Source organism: Cynara cardunculus (genome assembly GCF_001531365.2).
Source record: "Cynara cardunculus var. scolymus isolate 2C chromosome LG 15, CcrdV1, whole genome shotgun sequence".
NCBI lineage: Eukaryota > Viridiplantae > Streptophyta > Magnoliopsida > Asterales > Asteraceae > Cynara > Cynara cardunculus.
The window spans coordinates 20,214,169-20,232,814 of record NC_037542.1 but is presented as its reverse complement, the minus strand read 5'-3'; the positions used below and the strand labels follow the sequence as shown (position 1 = coordinate 20,232,814).

The following is an 18,646-nucleotide window of genomic DNA, read 5'->3' as shown; positions in this document are numbered from 1 at the left end:
TTTTTTTGATGAATTTGTTTCATATATGGTTATGAAATTGTTTCATATAATATTTCATGAAATTTAATGGAACTGTTTCATTTATTTCTCTAAAATTAAAATAATGAAGATGATAATATCCATGATTAACACATTCCACAATAAAAATGGTTAATCAACCTCTCATAATTACAAAAAAATGAACAAAATGAAAATTTATGATTGGTTGAATGAGGTTTGCACGATTTATATAAATTGGGTGGTTTTTATTTGAACGCTCCTTTATATATATAACTCATATAAATAATATATTATTTTGGTTCATATATGTATATTCAAATATTTTTTTTTTTCCAGATTTTTCAGTGATTCACATATAAATCTTTGTTTAACCTTCTATTTTTACATTATTTAACTTTCTTATTTGAACCGCCTAAATGTTACACTTCGTACAAACCAATCTTTCCCGTTGATTTTGTGTATTTAGAAATTTTTAGGCGGTTACCCAATCAATTGCAGATAATTAGATAAGTTTAAGAGTAAATTTCGGAAGCTATTTAATCCACATCGTTGACATTGATTTGATAATCTGCATGAACGGTTGAGATTCCTTTGTATGGTGTGTAACATTTCGATGATTTGTATTTGATTTCGCCTCTATGTGTGTGTGTGTGTGTATATATATATATATATTAAAGAGAGTGAGAAGGGGGGATGTTCAATCGAAAACAAACTCATATTAAAAGAACACGAGAACATCTATATCACATGTGATTCATGTTCAGTTAATGCAAAGGTGCACAGTTTACCCCCGCCACCTAAAAGGCTAAGAACGTTGACCAAATAAGTGTTACGTGTGATTTTTAATCTAAATTCTAAAATAACATGTGACATAAATGTTCTCGTTTCATTTTATTTTGAAACTCACCGCTATGTGTGTGTGTTTATATTTTGCCGAATATTAATTTCTACTAAATTAAAAGGAGCTAATATTGGCTATTGGTTGTCATTTGGCCTACGATGTTTTTGGTATCATTTTCCTGTTACTCTTAATTAGACTACAAACACGAGGTGCAAATTCTCACACTTTGTCTATTGCTTATCCAATAAGCTATTTTAAAATACGAAAATACGTTCTAATAAAACATCATTACGTAATTTGTTTATATATTCGATTATGACAGCGGATTGAATGGTGATGATGGGTGATAATTCTCTATCTGAACAAGTAATCCAACGTATATTTAGAACTTAGGAAAACAAGGTAACGATTATGTTTTTGTCTTTTTTTTCTTCTTCTGAGCGTAGAGATAGAGATTGGAAACTATCAGCTTATTTGATAGAAATTACATTGTGTTGGATAATTTAAAATCTCAGATGTCTTTATCATGATGATGGTTATGAATTTGTTTCTGTTCGCCGATTTTATATATCCTAATCGATTTTTATATAGAAGACTGGTTTTATATATTTAGGTAACTTTTTCAGTATTTGAATACGTGGTATTTTGATCGATGGGTTTAATTGACAAATTTTAGGTGAACGTCTTTTAATTCAGATGATGTGAAACATGTTTTTATATCCGTATATGACTGTTTTTTTCGAGTTTTAAACACTACGAATGATTCTCGAAGCCCGAAACTCCTCTTTTTTATCCTCACTGTGAAGGGTCATTTACAATTATCGAGAACGGTAGACCAAAATTTTTCTTGATTTATCAAATTTCTTATATTCTCCAATTGGTGTAAAATTAGTATACACTAGAAGGTTACTCTCACAATGCAGCGAGATACATCTCGGTTTTAATGTTTCATTTTATTTTATTTTTGTCTCGGTCGATGTTATAAAAAATTGAAAAAAAATATTGATATTAGTACCAAAATGACTTTAAAATTTCTCCTTTTTTGTATATTTCTTTAATTCATTTTTTTATTTAATAATATAATTTCTTTATACAGGTAATAATTAAGTATTTTGTTATAACTCAATGATTATCTTAATTATATTTTAAATATTTTATATTTAAAATGAGATGCTTATCCTCTATTTGATTATGTGTATCTGTAGTTAGTTACATGAATTCAAATACTGAGCTTTAATAAGTTGTAATTATGCAAAATTTACTTGTAATATTGATTTTTAAGTAATATGCATCAATAAACAGTATTTCAAGTATAAAAAAATGGTTTTTAAGAGTTTTTGTCAAATGCTTTATAATATAGTATAGATGATAGTGTTACACTAAGGGTGTATTTGGGATTGCTTATAAAAACAACTTATTGACTTATTTCGGTGTGACATCAGTAATAAACACTTTTGAGTGTTTGGATACAGAGCTTATACTTGTGTCAAACCGGTAATGAAGAAATTAAACTCTTCTGACTTATAATAAGTTGATAAATGTTTTTTGTAGAAAATCATAAGTTGTTTCAAATAAGCAAATCCCAAACACCCCCTAATTTTTGAAATCTGGTGTGTTACTATTCATTACACTAAATTTGGTATAAGTTTTTGTGTTCCCTTTGGGAGCGATTTGGTGTCAAATTTAATATTTGCTGTAAGATTTGGTGTCCCTATCGAAAATGGTCTAAAGAGATAGTGAATTGGAGGTTTTTTGAGACAAGGAATAGGATTAGAAGTAACCGATGAAAACGTATTTTTTAAATCATCTCATGATTTCTAAATGTAAAACTTTATTTTAGCACTCCTTCGTAACATAAGAACTAAAACGACTTTCTAATACGAGTATTGCATTTGCAACCACTATAGGAAAATATAAGATCGAGTGAATAATAAAATTTTCTTTTTAAAAAACAGAGTTAATAATAAATTAAAGTTTTGGTCATATTTGACTGATACAATTTTTAACAATAACGCACAAACAAACTTAACCTTTGTTACATGTTAGCAAAGGTGCACATTACTCGACTTGGTCCTTAGGTTGGAAATGAGGATCAACTTAGGCACAGTTTACTAAACACTTACCAGGTAAGTGCTTACCGATATCATTTATCTCATCGATCGAGCATGAATATTTGGGTAAATAAAGAAGATAAATGACGAAAAGACCAATTTCTGTAATTTTGGTCAATTTCCTTAATAATAACCAAAAAATAAATAAATAAGAAAATGATCGAATTTAGGTCACTTACATCATAGTTTTATTATAAATAATTATATTTTATTTTATACTATATCGTAAGAATATCTTAATTATTATTTAATAATTTTACATCAAATCATTCAATTAATTTCCATTGACCAGGTTTGTTTCGAGGTGGCTGAACTGGTAAAACCCTATTTCTCTCCTCCGTAGGGTTTAACATATCTGGAAATCCACCGTTGGGATCCTCCGGCCACAAATGGCCACCATGTTAAGGCGTCTCTTCCCCCCGAAGGCGATCGGAAACCTCCAGCGATTTCTTCAACACAGTCGATTCAGTTATCCTTCTAGCACTCCTTTTTTCTCCCAATTCTTCGTCGGAAGCCTCCACTTTCTTGTTTCCCGCCATGCCTATTCCCGAAACATGTGCTCCGGTGCTAACTACGAGCCACAGTACGATGCTTCTGTGGCATTGAATTTGGATGATCGCGTTCCGGCCACCGTCATCACTGGTTTTCTCGGTTCTGGTAAGGTCGGTATTAGGACATTCTATATCGGACATAATTCATTCAAAAATAGATGAATTGAATTCACAGGCCATGTCACTAAACTATGGCTTCACACTCCTGCCTTAAATGAAGGTTCAATTCGTTAGGTGTATCATGCGATGAATGACTTGTGTAAAATTTTCTTTGTACATCGATTGCGGATACAATATCTTATCTGTACTGATCATGCTTGAAATAAAAATTGGTGGGAAATACAAAAACTTGAATTTGATCATTTCATTTTACTTGGATCAATGGCAGACAACTCTATTGAATCATATACTGACTGCTCAGCATGGGAAGCGGATTGCTGTGATCGAAAACGAGGTATATAAGATCTACCATTGTTTACGAATACTGTATCATGGTCAATTGAGTGGCTAATTTACAATGGAGTTGAATAGTTTATCTGATTGGACTGGGGTGTAATGCTCTCTGAATTACTTATGATTGCTGAACTATTTTGTGTTTTTAACGTTTAAGTTTTTATTCACTTTTATGTATATGGTGTTGCAGTTTGGGGAGGTGGATATTGATGGTTCGTTGGTGGCAAGTCATTCCTCTGCTAATGAGGACATTGTCATGGTCAGTAATGGTTGTTTATGTTGTACTGTGCGTGGTGAGCTGGTCACAATGCTTTTGGAGTTAGTTAAAAAGAAGCGAGACAAATTCGATCATATAGTCATAGAAACCACAGGTACGTTATGTTGCTAAAAACATTTTGTGCTATTCAACACACTCATTCTTGTTACATGTCATAAAATGTTACAAGACCGATAGGTTAGTGTACAAAATAGGGAATTTTGGAAGTCTCATACATCGATTGACAAAAAAAAATCTTCATTACATTAAATAAGAACTAAAACAAACTTTGTTGCATTTTGCCATCAAATAAATGTATGAGCCAGCAAGTTGTTGACAAGTTCTCAGAATCTCAGGGTAGGATAAGGTTTTATGTGTAATATGAACACCTCTGGGCATGATATTAGAAAAGTGACTGTGAGGTGTAACAGAAGGGTAAGTTTGGTATAGTCCATTCATATCCTTCATTCTTTAGATTTCATTTTGTTTCCATCTCTGGATGGTTCTGATCTTATTCTTAATTTGGGTTCCTTAGATTAAGATAAATGTACCGGTACTGTCTGTTGTTGTTATGAAGTGAAGGCATACACTCTTCAAAGTCTCATTGATGCAAATTATTATTTTACATATGACATATTCTTGGCCCACTCGGAGTTTGCTGGGCAAGGGAGTATCAAAGTCCGATTAATTAACAACTCTGTTTCATTCTTGTTATAGGTCTTGCAAAGCCGGGTCCAGTCATTGAAACATTTTGCACCGACGAGCAAATCTCCCGCCATGTGAAACTTGATGGAGTTGTTACTCTTGTTGACTCTAAGCATGCCATGCAGCATTTGAATGAGGTAAAACCAAGGTTTGTGGTAAACGAAGCAGTGGAACAAGTTGCATATGCAGATCGTATTATTCTGAACAAGGTTAGCTTTTTATTTTTTTATACTTGGCTCTAAGGATCCGTAATATATACCTCAGTTTAACTGCTGTTCGTTTTACCTTAGTTTAACTGCCGTTCATTTCTTCTTAACAATATGACAGATAGATTTGGTAAGCAAGGCTGACTTGGAGGACTTGACAAAGAAAATACAGGTGTAGTTTTTGTATTACCTTGTATTCTTATATTTGGAAGCTTGAAGTACTATATTGACAGATAGTGTGACAGCTTTCAGAGATAAACTAAAATGACATTGTTCCATTGGCTGTGGTTTTTCAATTGCTTTGTTTCCTAGCATCTTTCTCTGTATCATATTGTTGCCCGTAAAAGCTGTACATACTATCTGAATAAAACGTCAATGATCATCAGACTTGCTATCGTTTACAAAAATTCCAATAACATGTATGGGTTTCTTAAGCATATAGTCTGGGAGGACCGGTTAAGGTTTCACTTGCATGACTTAATGTGAAGGATTTGGTAATGTGGTAAGCATGACTTGATGTAGCAGTAAATGATTTTCGAGTCTTTTGGGCATCAATACCAAGATGTCCTTTTCTCACTATTTCCTTGGTTATTAACAGCATCAAATCTCTTGCTGCAGTTCAAAATAAATGAATGTTGGAATGGGTTCCATTAGTTATTAGTGTTGCTGGACTGAAAAATGAATAAATGGAGGGATGGTTTATCATTTATTTTGTTCTCGGTAGGAGATCATCTGTGGGGTTCTTTGAGTTGTGTTGCATAAAGTTTTAGCTGGACAGAGTTGTGAGAGAACTACTTATAGATCATCAAGTATCATAATTGATTTTGATATATTGAGCAATGAAGCCCATTAGCAGCTATCTAATTTCTACCAGAACCCCTCTGATGTTTCTTTTTCCTCTCTTTCAATGTGTAGATGGTATGAAGCGTAATTTGTGATTCATTTACATTCCTAAACCACTGCTAACAGTAAATAAAAGCATATTTATGAAACTGCATATCTCTTGGTGGGTCTCAGTTCCTGATTTTTGATATCATATTCACTTATCCTTAAAGTTGTATCATTCCAATGATAAATTCATTTACTGTTACATCTCTAGGCGTGTTCATTCCTTTTCTGTTTACATATACAAAAGTAAATAAAAGTTGGTGAAGTTCCAATTGGGTTTCGGATGTTTCTTTGAGCTTGGTATTAATTATCTTTTGACTTGGGTTTTGTGCATTTTCCAGCATATAAATGGAATGGCACAGATAAAGCAAGCTAAATTTGGCATTGTTGATATGGACTTTGTGTTGGGAGTGGGAGGTTATGATCTTGACAGGTGATGATTATATGGTGTACGTATGCAAACACACACTCAACTCTCATACGTACATGATTGCACACACAATCACACATTTCACACGGTATACATGTAGGGGTACAGATACAGTATGCTTAAATTCCACATGAGTAACAAAGGAAACTGTCAACTGAATCTTATGTTGATGATAATTGACGACATAATCTGTTTCTTATATAACCTTTTGGTTATGCAGAATTGATTCCGAAGTTCCATCAGTTGGTTCTCATTGTGAAAACCACGATCACAACCACGAGCATGGGCATGGTATTTATTACTTTTGCAATCCCATCCGCATTGTTTTCTCTGTGCTTCATTTTGGTTACAGCTTCTTATGATCAATTTCTACTTACGCAATTCTTGTTTCACTTATTTATTTATGCATTATATCATATGTAAATTTATACCATACAGAAGTGGTGACTATGCCTAAAGCCGACAAATACCCCTTGAGCCTAAACCCAACTAATACCCCTTGGAACAACAAGAAGACGCCTGATTTTCGTAAAAAGTTAAGAACCATATGCATTTGAGGTTAATTTATTCACAACACAACTGTACAAGATTGGAAAGAGAAGCACCATATAGGAAGTGTGGTTACCTAAGATCCACACTGCTCATCTTTTTTATGCAGAACAGACCCTTTGCTTTGCAGCTCTCAATTGCTTTGGTTCGACAATTAGATCGGGACTTGCAAGGACTTGGGTGGGACAAAAATGCATTTTTTCTTCCCCACCAAAATAGGTGGAACGGAAACCAGGATAATGGGAAAAACTTGTTAAATTACTAAACTATTCATGTCAAATTCAAACCCCTAAAACCTTCCAAGATTCTTTCACTTGCCTACTTCACTCTTGCTCGTCCAGTCTCATCCATGTACCAAAAGCACCCATAGGCAGCTGTCAAGTATTCAGTTCCGCTCACCTGATCTAGTGTGAACATTTTGTTGCTTCGGTTTCTATTTTTACTTTTGAAGCAACCTGAGATTGATCAAAGGTTATATTTTAATCATATGAATGTATTTGTTTTCTTAATAGGATGCCACAAAGGGGACCATCATGATCACAAGCATGATTCTGCTGTATCCAGTGTCAGCATTGTTTCTGAAGGAACCCTGGACCTTGATGAGGTAATTAGTTTAGATATTCCCGATCATTCTACTCTCTTTGGGGTTGTTTTTTTGCCTCTTCTTTTGTTGCTTTCCCTCTTGGTAATCCCAGAAAATTAGGAAATTACTTCAATATGACATTCTATATCTCTATATACACATCATCCAGCTTGATGATTGGCTTGAAAGGCTGGTCGAGGAAAAAGGAGACGACCTATATAGGATGAAAGGCGTCTTATCAGTGAGTGATTCTGAGACACGCTACGTTTTCCAGGTTCCATCTTCATCCATTCATTTGTTATATTTATTACTTATTTGTTGTATTCATGCACCGGACGAAGGATCATGTGTGAATAGGAGTTTAGGTGAGAAGTGTAAGAAGGGATTTGGACCCTTGATCACTTTTAATCTCAAACCAACCCATGAATTGCGCTTTAAAACGGAATTGATCCGGTGCTTCTCATTAGTGTTGATCTAGTGGAACTCTTCAATTAGGATTGATCCAAGGATGGAGATCCCTTCTTACCCTTCTCATCATAACTCTCATTCTCACCGGAATCCAACCCGCATGCACCAAAGGGTCATTGATCCAACAGTGTCCGCTGACCAGTAAATCCTAGCCTCCCTGGAGGTGGAGGGTTCAAACCTCACCAAAGGTGAGGAGTGTGCTTGAGTATTTGCCGTATAAACATCAAGTCGAAAACTCAAATCTTGACCCATTTTTCTCCTTGTGGTCTTTATTTGATTCATTTAGGGGGTGCATTCCACTTTAGATGGCTGCCCAGGCAAACCATGGGGGCCAGATGAGAAGAGAATAAACAAACTTGTATTCATTGGAAGGAACTTGGATGAATCTGCTTTGAGAAAAGGCTTCAAAGGTTGTTTGGTGTGATCCATATCGTGAATCCTGGTAAGTTCCCATACGATATTAACGAAACTGGTTTTAAACATTCGGTTGTTGGGAATGGCGTGGCAACGGGGGGACATCATATGGCACGACTCAACAAGTCAAGGAACTTGTGAATTTTCGATGGTCCGGTAATTCTGTATCTAATTCAAGTTGATTATGGCTGGGATTCATACTGCAATTAGAATAGTAGCTCATTAATTTTAATCAACTCTGTTATTCACTGTAAGTACATATTAAAAAAAAAATCGTTACGAACTTCATTTTGTTTTTCTCTAACCAAACGGTTATTGGGTTTAAATACTTATCGTCAAGAATCACTATTCTCGCTTATCTTGTAACATTTTTGGCCATCAAAATGGATCGTTCGTAAACACCTTTTATCCGGTAAGCATTAACCGGGAAAACTCTTTTCCTTCAATTACTGGGTAGAATTCTCGATGCTTGCTATGCATCTTAATGAGTAAGATTCTCAGTCTTTTATCATGCTTACATGATAAGGAAAGTGATACGTAATAAACGCTTACCAATAAGCATTCGGTAAACAATCTGTAAGTCTCTGTTTACAGATTTGCAGCAGAAGATTGGTTATATTTGCAATGGGAAAAAGCTCATAATTTGTTGTATATATAATTTTAATAAATTCATATGACATTGGCTTGTGAAATTAATAAAAAAATATATGGAATTTATTATTATAAGAAAAAAGCGACGTCGTTGTGTGAAAAATGATGATATGATGCATGGCATTTTCCCCTTGACTATCTCCTCCTCCTCCCATTTTGTCGTTGCTGGTGGGGTCAGATGGTGGAATATTCTGCTGCTACCCGTCTTTCCCGGTTTTCTTGCAACGTGTCCCACCATCCCTTCCTCCTTTTTATTCCCTTCTCAACCATCCCTAATTTTTCTTTCCAAATAATATAAAACGTATCCTGTCGGTTGTTGGTCAAATTAATTACGAAATGTGAAGAATTCGAGAGAGATAATTCATTGTCAAATTTTACGTGTTAACTTAATTGATTATAAAATTAAGGGGGTGTTTGGGATTGCTTATTTAAGGTGTTTATTGACTTATTTCGGTGTGGTACTGGTAATAAGTATTTTTTAGTGTTTGGATAGAAAAATAGAAGGAACGCTTATACTGGTTTGGCATCGAGTTTTTGATAAGTTACACTCTTTTAACTTATCAGAAACAACTTACCAGTTTTGAAAACCAAATTACTTTTTTACCATTTTTCTTTAACACCTTGTCGCTCAAATTCTCTTCCATACCGACCACCATAACGCCATGGAGCTCCCTTTCCTTTGGCCATTGATGAATGCTTGGAAGATCCAGTCACGTAAATTAACGACAAGAATCGATCAGATAGAACGTGGGTTAAGGTTGATGGTGCCAGCATTGATGAACATAGTAAGAAAAGCTCAGGTAGGGTTTATTCAGAAAGTCGGTTCCGATGAGGTTAGTGCAGCAATGGTGGCGGTGGAAATGGGGGAGGAGATGGCAGGGATAGTTATGAACGCAAATAGAATGCGAGAATTCAAGATGGGAAACCGTTGCAGGAATTCAAGGGATGTAAATTAGCCTAGTTTAAGATCACATAAGTTAATAAACACTTTTACGAAAAAATATAAGTTGTTTTAAGTAAGCAATCACAAACACCGCTTGAGTCCCTCCAAAACTACTGGGGAATTTCCTAACTGTTTTACAGAACTAAATAAGATGTGTAAGTTGATCTGAATGTCATGCATCTCAATTTCGGTTTCAGCTACTACATACGGAACTCATGAAAGTGATGTTATACTATTATTATACATATTAGAAAAAAATTCTAGAAAAAATCCGGTTTCACATTTTAGTCATTTCTCTTCTAAAATCATCAAAATATCATCACCTTCGTAAGTGGTAGATCCGCAATGCGGAAGGGTTAAAGTGTAATAAAAAAAGAAGTTTCTAAACCAGATCCGCAAGTGCAAGGATCAACACTGTAAAATAGATATTGGTCCACAAGTGGTACTTCCGCCACCTCCTGTTGGAAGTTGGAACTAATTTATAGATTTGGTCTCTGCACTTACGAATTTGGTTCATAAACTTTCTATTTAACACTTTGACCTATCCGTAAATTGCAGACCTGCCACTTACGAAGGTAACAACATTTTGATGATTTTTTTAAAAGATAACTAAAAATGACTGTTTTAATTAATTTTTCATTTTAAAATTATAAATTGAGCACCGAATTTGATTTACATAAAAAAAATAAAAAAAAATAACGGTTTGAACTTTGAATACAAGGGAAGGAGGGGGGGAGGGGAGGGGAGGGGCGGGGACTGTGGGACGTGGCACGTGACCGCACGAATATTCCAATCCGCTTGTATACCGGAGAGAATAATCCATGCTGGCAATCACTTAGCTATAATCACCCACACCATAACATCTCTTACATACCCCTACACCCTACCCTTTCTAGCCGTCGGATCTTCAAACCACATCACTGAGTCAAATATCTAACGACTCATATTCCAACAAGTGTAGTAATAACTAACAGTAGATTTTAATATAAAAAATAAAAAAAGAAAAAAGAATATTAGCCGGCTGGGGTGGAGAGTTGTCATGTTGTTTCAGATTCGTCGCCGATCTTTCCTCCCGATGTTCCTCGTCCACATCACAATTGTCTTTTTCCACTCCCGCCTTTCACTTTCCTATTTTTCTTTAAATTACATATCTACCCTTGCCTCCCACCTAAAACTATTGACCTCCGCCTGTAAATATAACTCATCTTTACACCAAAAACGCTTTGAAGGTTATCTTCAGAACATATTGCTGTGAAGTTTTAAGTGTAAAAAAGTAGTCTTAAGTGATTTTAAATCAGTAAAAAAAATGTATTATGTATGTAATGCAATCGAGAAGATATATTATAACTTTGTAAGTAAAAGAAGATGTATTAAAGAAATCTTTTTGTAAAAATGGGAAAATAGTTTTTTGGAGGAGGTTTAGAAAAACCAATGAATTTTTACGTTTTGAATGGTTAAGGGGTTGTTTACTAAATGTTTACTTGGGTAAGCGTTTATCAAGTTATATTACCTTACCGGATGAATATGGTAAGAACCAAAAATCTTACCCGGTAAGAGCGAGGCAAAGACCGAGAGTCTTACCCGGTAAGTGAGGGCAATGACTCTTACCACGGTCAGCTCTTACCGGATAAATTGTTGCATTGAAACCCGTTTTTGTTGACTAAAATCTTACCCGATAAATTAATAATAGTATTGAATTTTACCGATAAATGTTCACTGGGTAAGTGTTTGGTAATCGGCCCCTAAGTCTCTGAAAAAAAATCATTGAAAAACTATTGAACTTTTTTATTTTGATTGATTAAGTTTTTGAATATATTTTTTTTAAACAAACCATTGAATTTTTAGAAATTAGTTTTACTATTCCCAAACCTTATGTCATTCAAACCCCTTGTACCCAACAATATCGCTCCCCCTTGCCACCTTTCGTCGTCGTCTGTTTTCCATACCGCCTATAGCCGCGGTTGGCCCCTGCGACAAATCTCCCTCTTTTTGATCTGTTTTTTTGTCTTTTGATTCTTATTTTTTACACCAATTTTATGTAGTACGTATAGACAAATCTAAAAAAGAAGGAGAATCGAAAAAGACGATAAAAAATAGGAGATTGATGGCATGAGCCAATGACGATAATAGAAAGTTGATGACTACGGGTCGGCGAGGGGTGACAAGAAGGAGCGATGATGTTGAGTGCGAGAGGTTTGAATGACGTAAAGTTTGAGAACAGTAAAACTAAGTTTTAAGTTTTTTTTTTAAACATTCTTAGCCGGTTACATATAGTTTTTTGGATTAAAACAATGTAGGTAACCAAATTCTAGAAGTTCCATGATTATTTATTAAAAAAATGTTCATTGACTTAGGGGCCATTTACCCAAATGCTTACCCAGTAAGCACTTATCGATAAATGTTTTGTTTAACACAGACCTATCAATCCATGTAGACTCATAGGTTGTATTCGTATAATTTGTGGCCATACTGACCACACATGTAAAGCATCTGTGATATTTAGGTTTTAACTGGATGATTTGTATATTTGTGTACCCAGAGGAAATAATCTAAAATGTTTTATCTGGTTAAAATAATGAAATAATCTAAAATGTTTTATCTGGTTAAAATAATGCAAGTTAGAATAAAAGCATTGTAAATATTCTGAATTCAGTTCAAGATTCGAAATCACTTTCTTGCTGTAAAACAAATGAAAATGTCAAAAAGTCGCATGAAATCAAAAACAAACTACATGAAAGAATCGCATTCCCTAACAAACGGTCTATTTTGTTCTCAAACAAATAAACAGATTCTATCAGTTACATTCCCACTTTGATTACAACTTATCAAACGCCTTTCTGTTTCCATTTATATTTTCTGTTTAATAAAAAAGATCAAAGATTTAACCATCAACGCAACTTTGTTCTGATAAATAAATCACGGTAAAACAAAATTGATCTTGTAAAAGAGAATCGATCTCAAACATATAATTTCTCCGATCAGGTTCAAGTGACATTTGATTTTATATTTTTCGATACATAATTATACAAATTCAAGCAATCATAACTGAAACTTGTATTATAATGACTTAAGTGTTGTTTGTTTACCTCTTGGTAGTTCAATTAAGAGGCAACTCTGAATGGTTCTAAAACCCTCTGAATGATTTTGTATCATGGGTCTCCCTTAACTATTCAGCACCCTAATTTCATTGTAAATAATTATCAAACAATTATATTTCACTTTGTATTATATCACGATAGTCTTTTAATTATTTAATCATATTGCATCAAACTATTCAGCAACTGACAAACAACCGCTTACACCTCAGTCATAAACTATTATATATGTAAAAAGTTATTTTATATTATCATTGTCTAAAGCATTTAAAACCATTCAATTAATTGTTGTCATTGGGTTGGGTCTTAGCCACCATTTGTTTTTAATGGAGAATTAATGTTGCATTTTCATAAATTTGGAAGTTCATAATATGTTCACTTAACACCCTTTGGTTTTAGAAAAAAAGGGTTGTGTAATTTCAGTCCATTTCAAATTAGGGGACGTTTGACAGTTGCTGAATGATTTTGTGCATAATGATTACGTGGTCAGAATGATTAAGAGGCTCTCATGATATAGTGAAAAATGAAATATAATTGTTTGGTAATTATTTATAATGAAATTAGGGCGCTTAATGGTTAAGGGAGACCCATGATACAAAACCATTCAGAGGATTTTAGAACCATTAACAGACATACTTTTTTTTGTCAATCAAGATTCACCTCTTAATGATTCAGATGCTGCATCTTAATGGAAATATTAATAGTCATATTTACTTAAGACCTCCCAACAATTTCTATGAATCATGATAAAATACCAGTCTTAGAACCAGTTTCTTAAAACAAAATGACTAATTTGTTGTTTGTGACGGTTCTCGGTCTTTTTGGTGATGTTATAAGCATATGAAATAAGAGGTAACTGAATTATGTCATGATCGATGGAGCTTGAAGGCAAGGGGGAAATGATTTTCTATGATTATGTTTTCAAGTCCCTCAATTATACGTTACGTAATGCAACTATTATTATAAGATCAAAATCTAACACATCGAGCCATGTTTTGTAAGGTTACTCAAAGAAACCGTAAACATTTGTATGGTGGTTTATTTTCTTGTGTGGTCAAAGACTTGTACGGTGCTTCAGTATCGATACAAAGCCATACCAGTGGTCCGATGACAAATTATGGTGCATAGGTTCATTCATAAAAGACGATGAGATGGCGTGGACAGAGCTTTCATTCCTAACAAAATCAAAGGGTATTTTAGTCTTTTTATATAAATATCTTAAAACTATATTGGTTTGGAAAGTTACTCCAATCCAAAATAGAACATTCGGAAGTATAGTTGAGGAAACCACAAGAAGTGGCTTTTTCACACTGACCTTACACTAATACACAAGACACATATATTTGGTCCACCCATTCCAAAGAAACAATGAGGACAAGGGTATTATGGTCATTTTCTAATTACACACAATTCAGTGGAAGCTATGTGCCTTTAAATTATGTAGCAAGAATAGGGGCTACCTATATCTTTCCTGGAGTCAGGGGTGGTTTTAATAGTATTATTAAGGGTATTGCTATTTGCAAATCAGATCGGTTCATACATTAGAAAATATAAAAAATAATTATTAATATTGATGTATTTAAGGAAGAAATTCATAGGTGGGGATATATTTAGCTAAACGTAGGACAATGAGTTTTTGTTTTGTCTCATGTTGTGTCAAACATGGGACAGTGAGTTTTGTCTCGTCCTGTCCTGTCATGTCCTGTCATGTTCCGTCCCATATACCAAATGCGGCTTTGTTAGGCCTAATGGGTGATTGTGTAATTAACATAATCTTGAATTACCATTTTAATTTTTTAATAAATATCAATGTTTTTTTTTTAAAGATATTAATCTGTGATGATAAACTTCCATTTCTTTAGTAAGCTTTGATTCTCAATTTGATTCTTGTTTCCAAAAGCAAATTCTCACATTTAACTTGAATAAGTTCTGAAAGAATTGTTATAGATACACAGTGTGTGTTTTTGTGTGTGTGTATATATATATATATATAGCTTGAAACTTTTAACACTTTTGCCTTTAGAGTGTGGGGAATTCATTCTGTGGTTGCTTCTTTCTCTCTGTCTTTGTTGTACAAAAGAAAGAACCCATCCATAAATAAACAAAATTCCCAAAGAGGACAAAGAAAAAAGAAAAATAAAATAAAGAAACTTGGTAGTGGGAGAAGTTGAATTTTTGGGAAAAGAGCATAATCAAGGTTGTGGTGGGGGTACTGGTGAAAGAAAGAAAGATAGTAGTGGTGGTGGTGATAGTTGTATTCAAATGGATGGCAGGTACGGTGGTGGTGGCGGTGGCGGTGGTGGTGGTGGGTGTTATGAGTTTGAGAGTGGTGGGGTGGTGATGACAAGAGACCCAAAGCCAAGGCTCAGATGGACTGCTGATCTTCATGACAGATTTGTTGATGCTGTTACTAAACTTGGTGGCCCTGACAGTTAGTCTCTCTGTTTCTCTTTATGATCTTTCTTCATTATAATTGATTAATGTGTTCTTGTTTTTGTAAAACAAGTGATGACAATGAGTTGGGTTTGGAATTTGAACTTGTGGGTGTTCATTTTCTTGAAGCTAAATGGTTCAATTCTGGTTTTCAGATTGGTCAAAGTCTTCTGTTTCATCTTGATTCTAAATCTTGATCAGAAGTTATCCAATGCCCAGAATCCAACATCATTGAATGTTTTGATCTTTATGAACCATTTTTCTGATCTACCAAATGGGTGTTCTTCTTTATTTCACTATGAAATCAGATGTTTTGATCTTAGATTCTTTCTTCTTAATTGATCAAGAATCTTTAGAATGCCAAAAATGAAGATCAAGCTATGAAAAAGATTTCCCTTTTTTTTCTGGGAGCGAAGTGTATGAATCTGCAAAGCATTTGTGTTTGTTTTGATCTGATTGAAACTGATATGGGGTTGGTTTGGTTTGGTTTGATTTGGCAGAAGCAACCCCGAAATCGGTGTTGAGATTGATGGGTTTAAAGGGGTTGACATTGTACCATTTGAAGAGCCATTTACAGGTAGATTTATAAACTTCAACTTGTGACTCGAATCGAATGCGAATTCGGTATGGATTCATTTAGTTTCATGATTCTCAATTGAGCTTTTGGAGTCTTGTTCTTGATGTGTTTAGAAGTATAGACTTGGACAGCAAGCAAAGAAGCAGAACAATGGTGATCCCAACAATGAGAACAGTGGTGAGTTTAGATCACATTTTGATCATCATCAATTTCCGCACTCCTGATTTTTGTTTCGCAAGCTGGGGGTATTCACGGAAACAGTCTGCTGTCTCTTGTGGATATACTCGGTTTTGGTTTGGTTGTATTGATTATGGTGCAGTTTTACATGTTTCCTTGAGTGATCTTTTACGATGATTCAATCGTTTATAGGTGATTCCTACGAACACTACAATCTGCATTCAACAGGCACGAGCTCCAATTCTGTGAGAGCAAACCATGAAGCAGGGTATGCGTCGTCTTCGTCTGTTTCGTTAAGATTCGGCTTAATAGAGTCTAAATTTGAATGTGTTTTTCTGTGTTTGCATACAGAGATATTCCTATTGCAGATGCATTGCTATGCCAGATTGAAGCACAGAAGAGGTTACAAGAGCAGTTTGAGGTATATAAACTATCTATTTTAGGAAAGATAACAATAACATGTTCTTTTTTAGTGCTTATTGGAGGGCAGGGTAGCTTAGGGCCTTATTTGGGGCTAACCTCAACCGTTGAATGAGTCAAAAAATGTCCCCTCACATTGGTATCTTTAGACACGGGTTCCGTGTGGGGCCAGTCGGGTACCATCAGGCCAATGCCCTTGGATGGGATCCAGTTGTACTTGTTTTAGCCTTTATCCAGAATTACCAACCAGTTTTCATCACATGTGAAAATGCATTGTTTATACAATGTTGTTTCATATATGAAACGTTCGTCACTTGTTTATGTGTGGAAAAAAACAGTTCTAAACGTCTCACATATTAAACAACATTGTATAAACAATACAGTGTTCACACATGTTGTTTCATATGTGACAATGCATGAAAATTGATCATAGTTTATATTTACATAAAAAAAAAAAAAAGAGAAGTAAAGGTTGGTATTTGAATTTGCAGGTACAAAAGAAGCTACAAATGAGAATAGAAACTCAAGGGAAATACTTACAAGGGATATTAGAAAATGCCCAAAAAAGCCTTTCGCTCGACATGAACTCGACCGGCAACCTCGAAGCAACACGAACTGAACTGACCAACTTCAATTTGGCTCTCTCGGATCTCATGGACAATCTGAGTGGCGGAGAACGTCGAGAAGAGAACGGTAAGAAGGGCGGCAGCACAGCGGTCAAGGAAGATATGAAGATCAAACGGGAGGGTGGCGGTGGCTCCATCAGTTTTGATCTCAACACCGGAGGTAATTACGACTTCATCGGTACGAACCCGGATTTACTAGCTCTTGGATTTACAAGACACAACTAGAGAAAATAAGAGAGTGTTGATATTTTTCTGCAATAATTCATCTAAATTTTGTTGATGCAAAGTGTGATGTCTTCATGCATCATGTGGTGGTACAAAATCACACTGAAATTAAATTGTAGATTCATAACATTAACATGTATTCAGATTATGGATTTCTCTTGAATTTCATTTAATAAATACATTTTAAAACAGATTTAAAGGCGTTTTCTAGTACGAAACGATGTCTATTTCGGACCTACAAACCTTGAAAAGGCATCGCGTAATGGATCACGAGCGTGTGAACCACGAGAAAACCGTCAGAGTAGGATTTCGTATGTATATAGAGTTGGCTTCTGATGAGAACTTATTATTTTCGTGAGAGCCATGAGAAAACCTTTGGAACTGTCGATCTCTTTTTAATCCAATGAAGCTTAACATACACGTTTTTGTAAAGAAGAGGGAGTTTAACCACAAGGGTGGTGTCTGATTGGTTTGAGCTTGTGCTCCAAAGGTTAAAAGTATCTGGAGATCTCAGCTTCAAATCAAAAAGAGAAATAAAAATCCCCTTTTAGCTACAGAGGTTCAAATAGAGTGATTCCAAAAGGATATGATTGCTGAGTCAAAAGGCTCTTTAGAGTCAAAACTCAAAAGCACTACATAATCAGAAGTTTCTGAGGAGAACTCAGAGGCTTCTGAAAGGAACTCAGAGGCTTCTACATAATCCTAAGTTTTAAGTTGGTTTATATGAGTATGCATTCCAGAACTTCTAACCGTGTTATAGCTTAACTAAGGGGTCGTTTACTAAATGCTTACCCGGCAAGTACTTACCGGGTAATTTTTCTCACCGGATGAACATGGCATGGGCCAAGAATCTTATCTGGTAAGAGCGATAATAAGGATGGAGAGTCTTACCCGGCAAGTGAGGGTGACGACTCTTACCCGGGCAAGCGCTTACCAGGTAAATTGTTGTATAGGATACGTTTTGATGTACTACGATTTTACCCAATAAAATAAATTTATAATGTTAAACTCCTAACGTTAAGCACTTACCAGATAAGCATTTAA

The 18,646-nt window shown here is 34.8% G+C and overlaps 2 protein-coding genes across 2 annotated transcripts; both read left to right on the top strand.

Annotated features, from left to right (window-relative positions):
• Window positions 1-3,255: 3,255 nt before the first annotated feature.
• Window positions 3,256-8,811, top strand: LOC112528799 (P-loop guanosine triphosphatase YjiA-like). The gene is made up of 10 exons (XM_025139878.1): window positions 3,256-3,614; window positions 3,892-3,957; window positions 4,147-4,327; window positions 4,930-5,126; window positions 5,245-5,295; window positions 6,353-6,444; window positions 6,662-6,732; window positions 7,503-7,594; window positions 7,743-7,847; window positions 8,328-8,811. Exons 1-10 carry the CDS (start codon window positions 3,342-3,344, stop codon window positions 8,463-8,465), a joined length of 1,266 nt encoding a protein of 421 aa, XP_024995646.1. The 5' UTR covers window positions 3,256-3,341; the 3' UTR covers window positions 8,466-8,811.
• A 6,595-nt stretch (window positions 8,812-15,406) lies between these two features.
• LOC112528771 (myb family transcription factor PHL11) lies at window positions 15,407-17,747 on the top strand. The gene is made up of 6 exons (XM_025139844.1): window positions 15,407-15,575; window positions 16,078-16,154; window positions 16,268-16,331; window positions 16,524-16,599; window positions 16,683-16,752; window positions 17,243-17,747. The coding sequence occupies exons 1-6, from the start codon at window positions 15,407-15,409 to the stop codon at window positions 17,600-17,602; spliced, it is 816 nt and encodes a 271-aa protein (XP_024995612.1). The 3' UTR covers window positions 17,603-17,747.
• Window positions 17,748-18,646: the final 899 nt, after the last annotated feature.

What these genes read in the sequence shown, in the direction of transcription:
- LOC112528799 (XM_025139878.1), top strand. Translation starts at nt 3,342, where the DNA reads ATGGCCACCATGTTAAGGCGTCTCTTCCCCCCGAAGGCGATCGGAAAC. An exon ending in TATAGTCATAGAAACCACAG is followed by an intron (nt 4,328 to 4,929) that starts GTACGTTATGTT and finishes TTCTTGTTATAG; the next exon opens with GTCTTGCAAAGCCGGGTCCA. An exon ending in AGACACGCTACGTTTTCCAG is followed by an intron (nt 7,848 to 8,327) that starts GTTCCATCTTCA and finishes TGATTCATTTAG; the next exon opens with GGGGTGCATTCCACTTTAGA.
- LOC112528771 (XM_025139844.1), top strand. Translation starts at nt 15,407, where the DNA reads ATGGATGGCAGGTACGGTGGTGGTGGCGGTGGCGGTGGTGGTGGTGGG. An exon ending in TCCCAACAATGAGAACAGTG is followed by an intron (nt 16,332 to 16,523) that starts GTGAGTTTAGAT and finishes AATCGTTTATAG; the next exon opens with GTGATTCCTACGAACACTAC. An exon ending in GGTTACAAGAGCAGTTTGAG is followed by an intron (nt 16,753 to 17,242) that starts GTATATAAACTA and finishes TTGAATTTGCAG; the next exon opens with GTACAAAAGAAGCTACAAAT.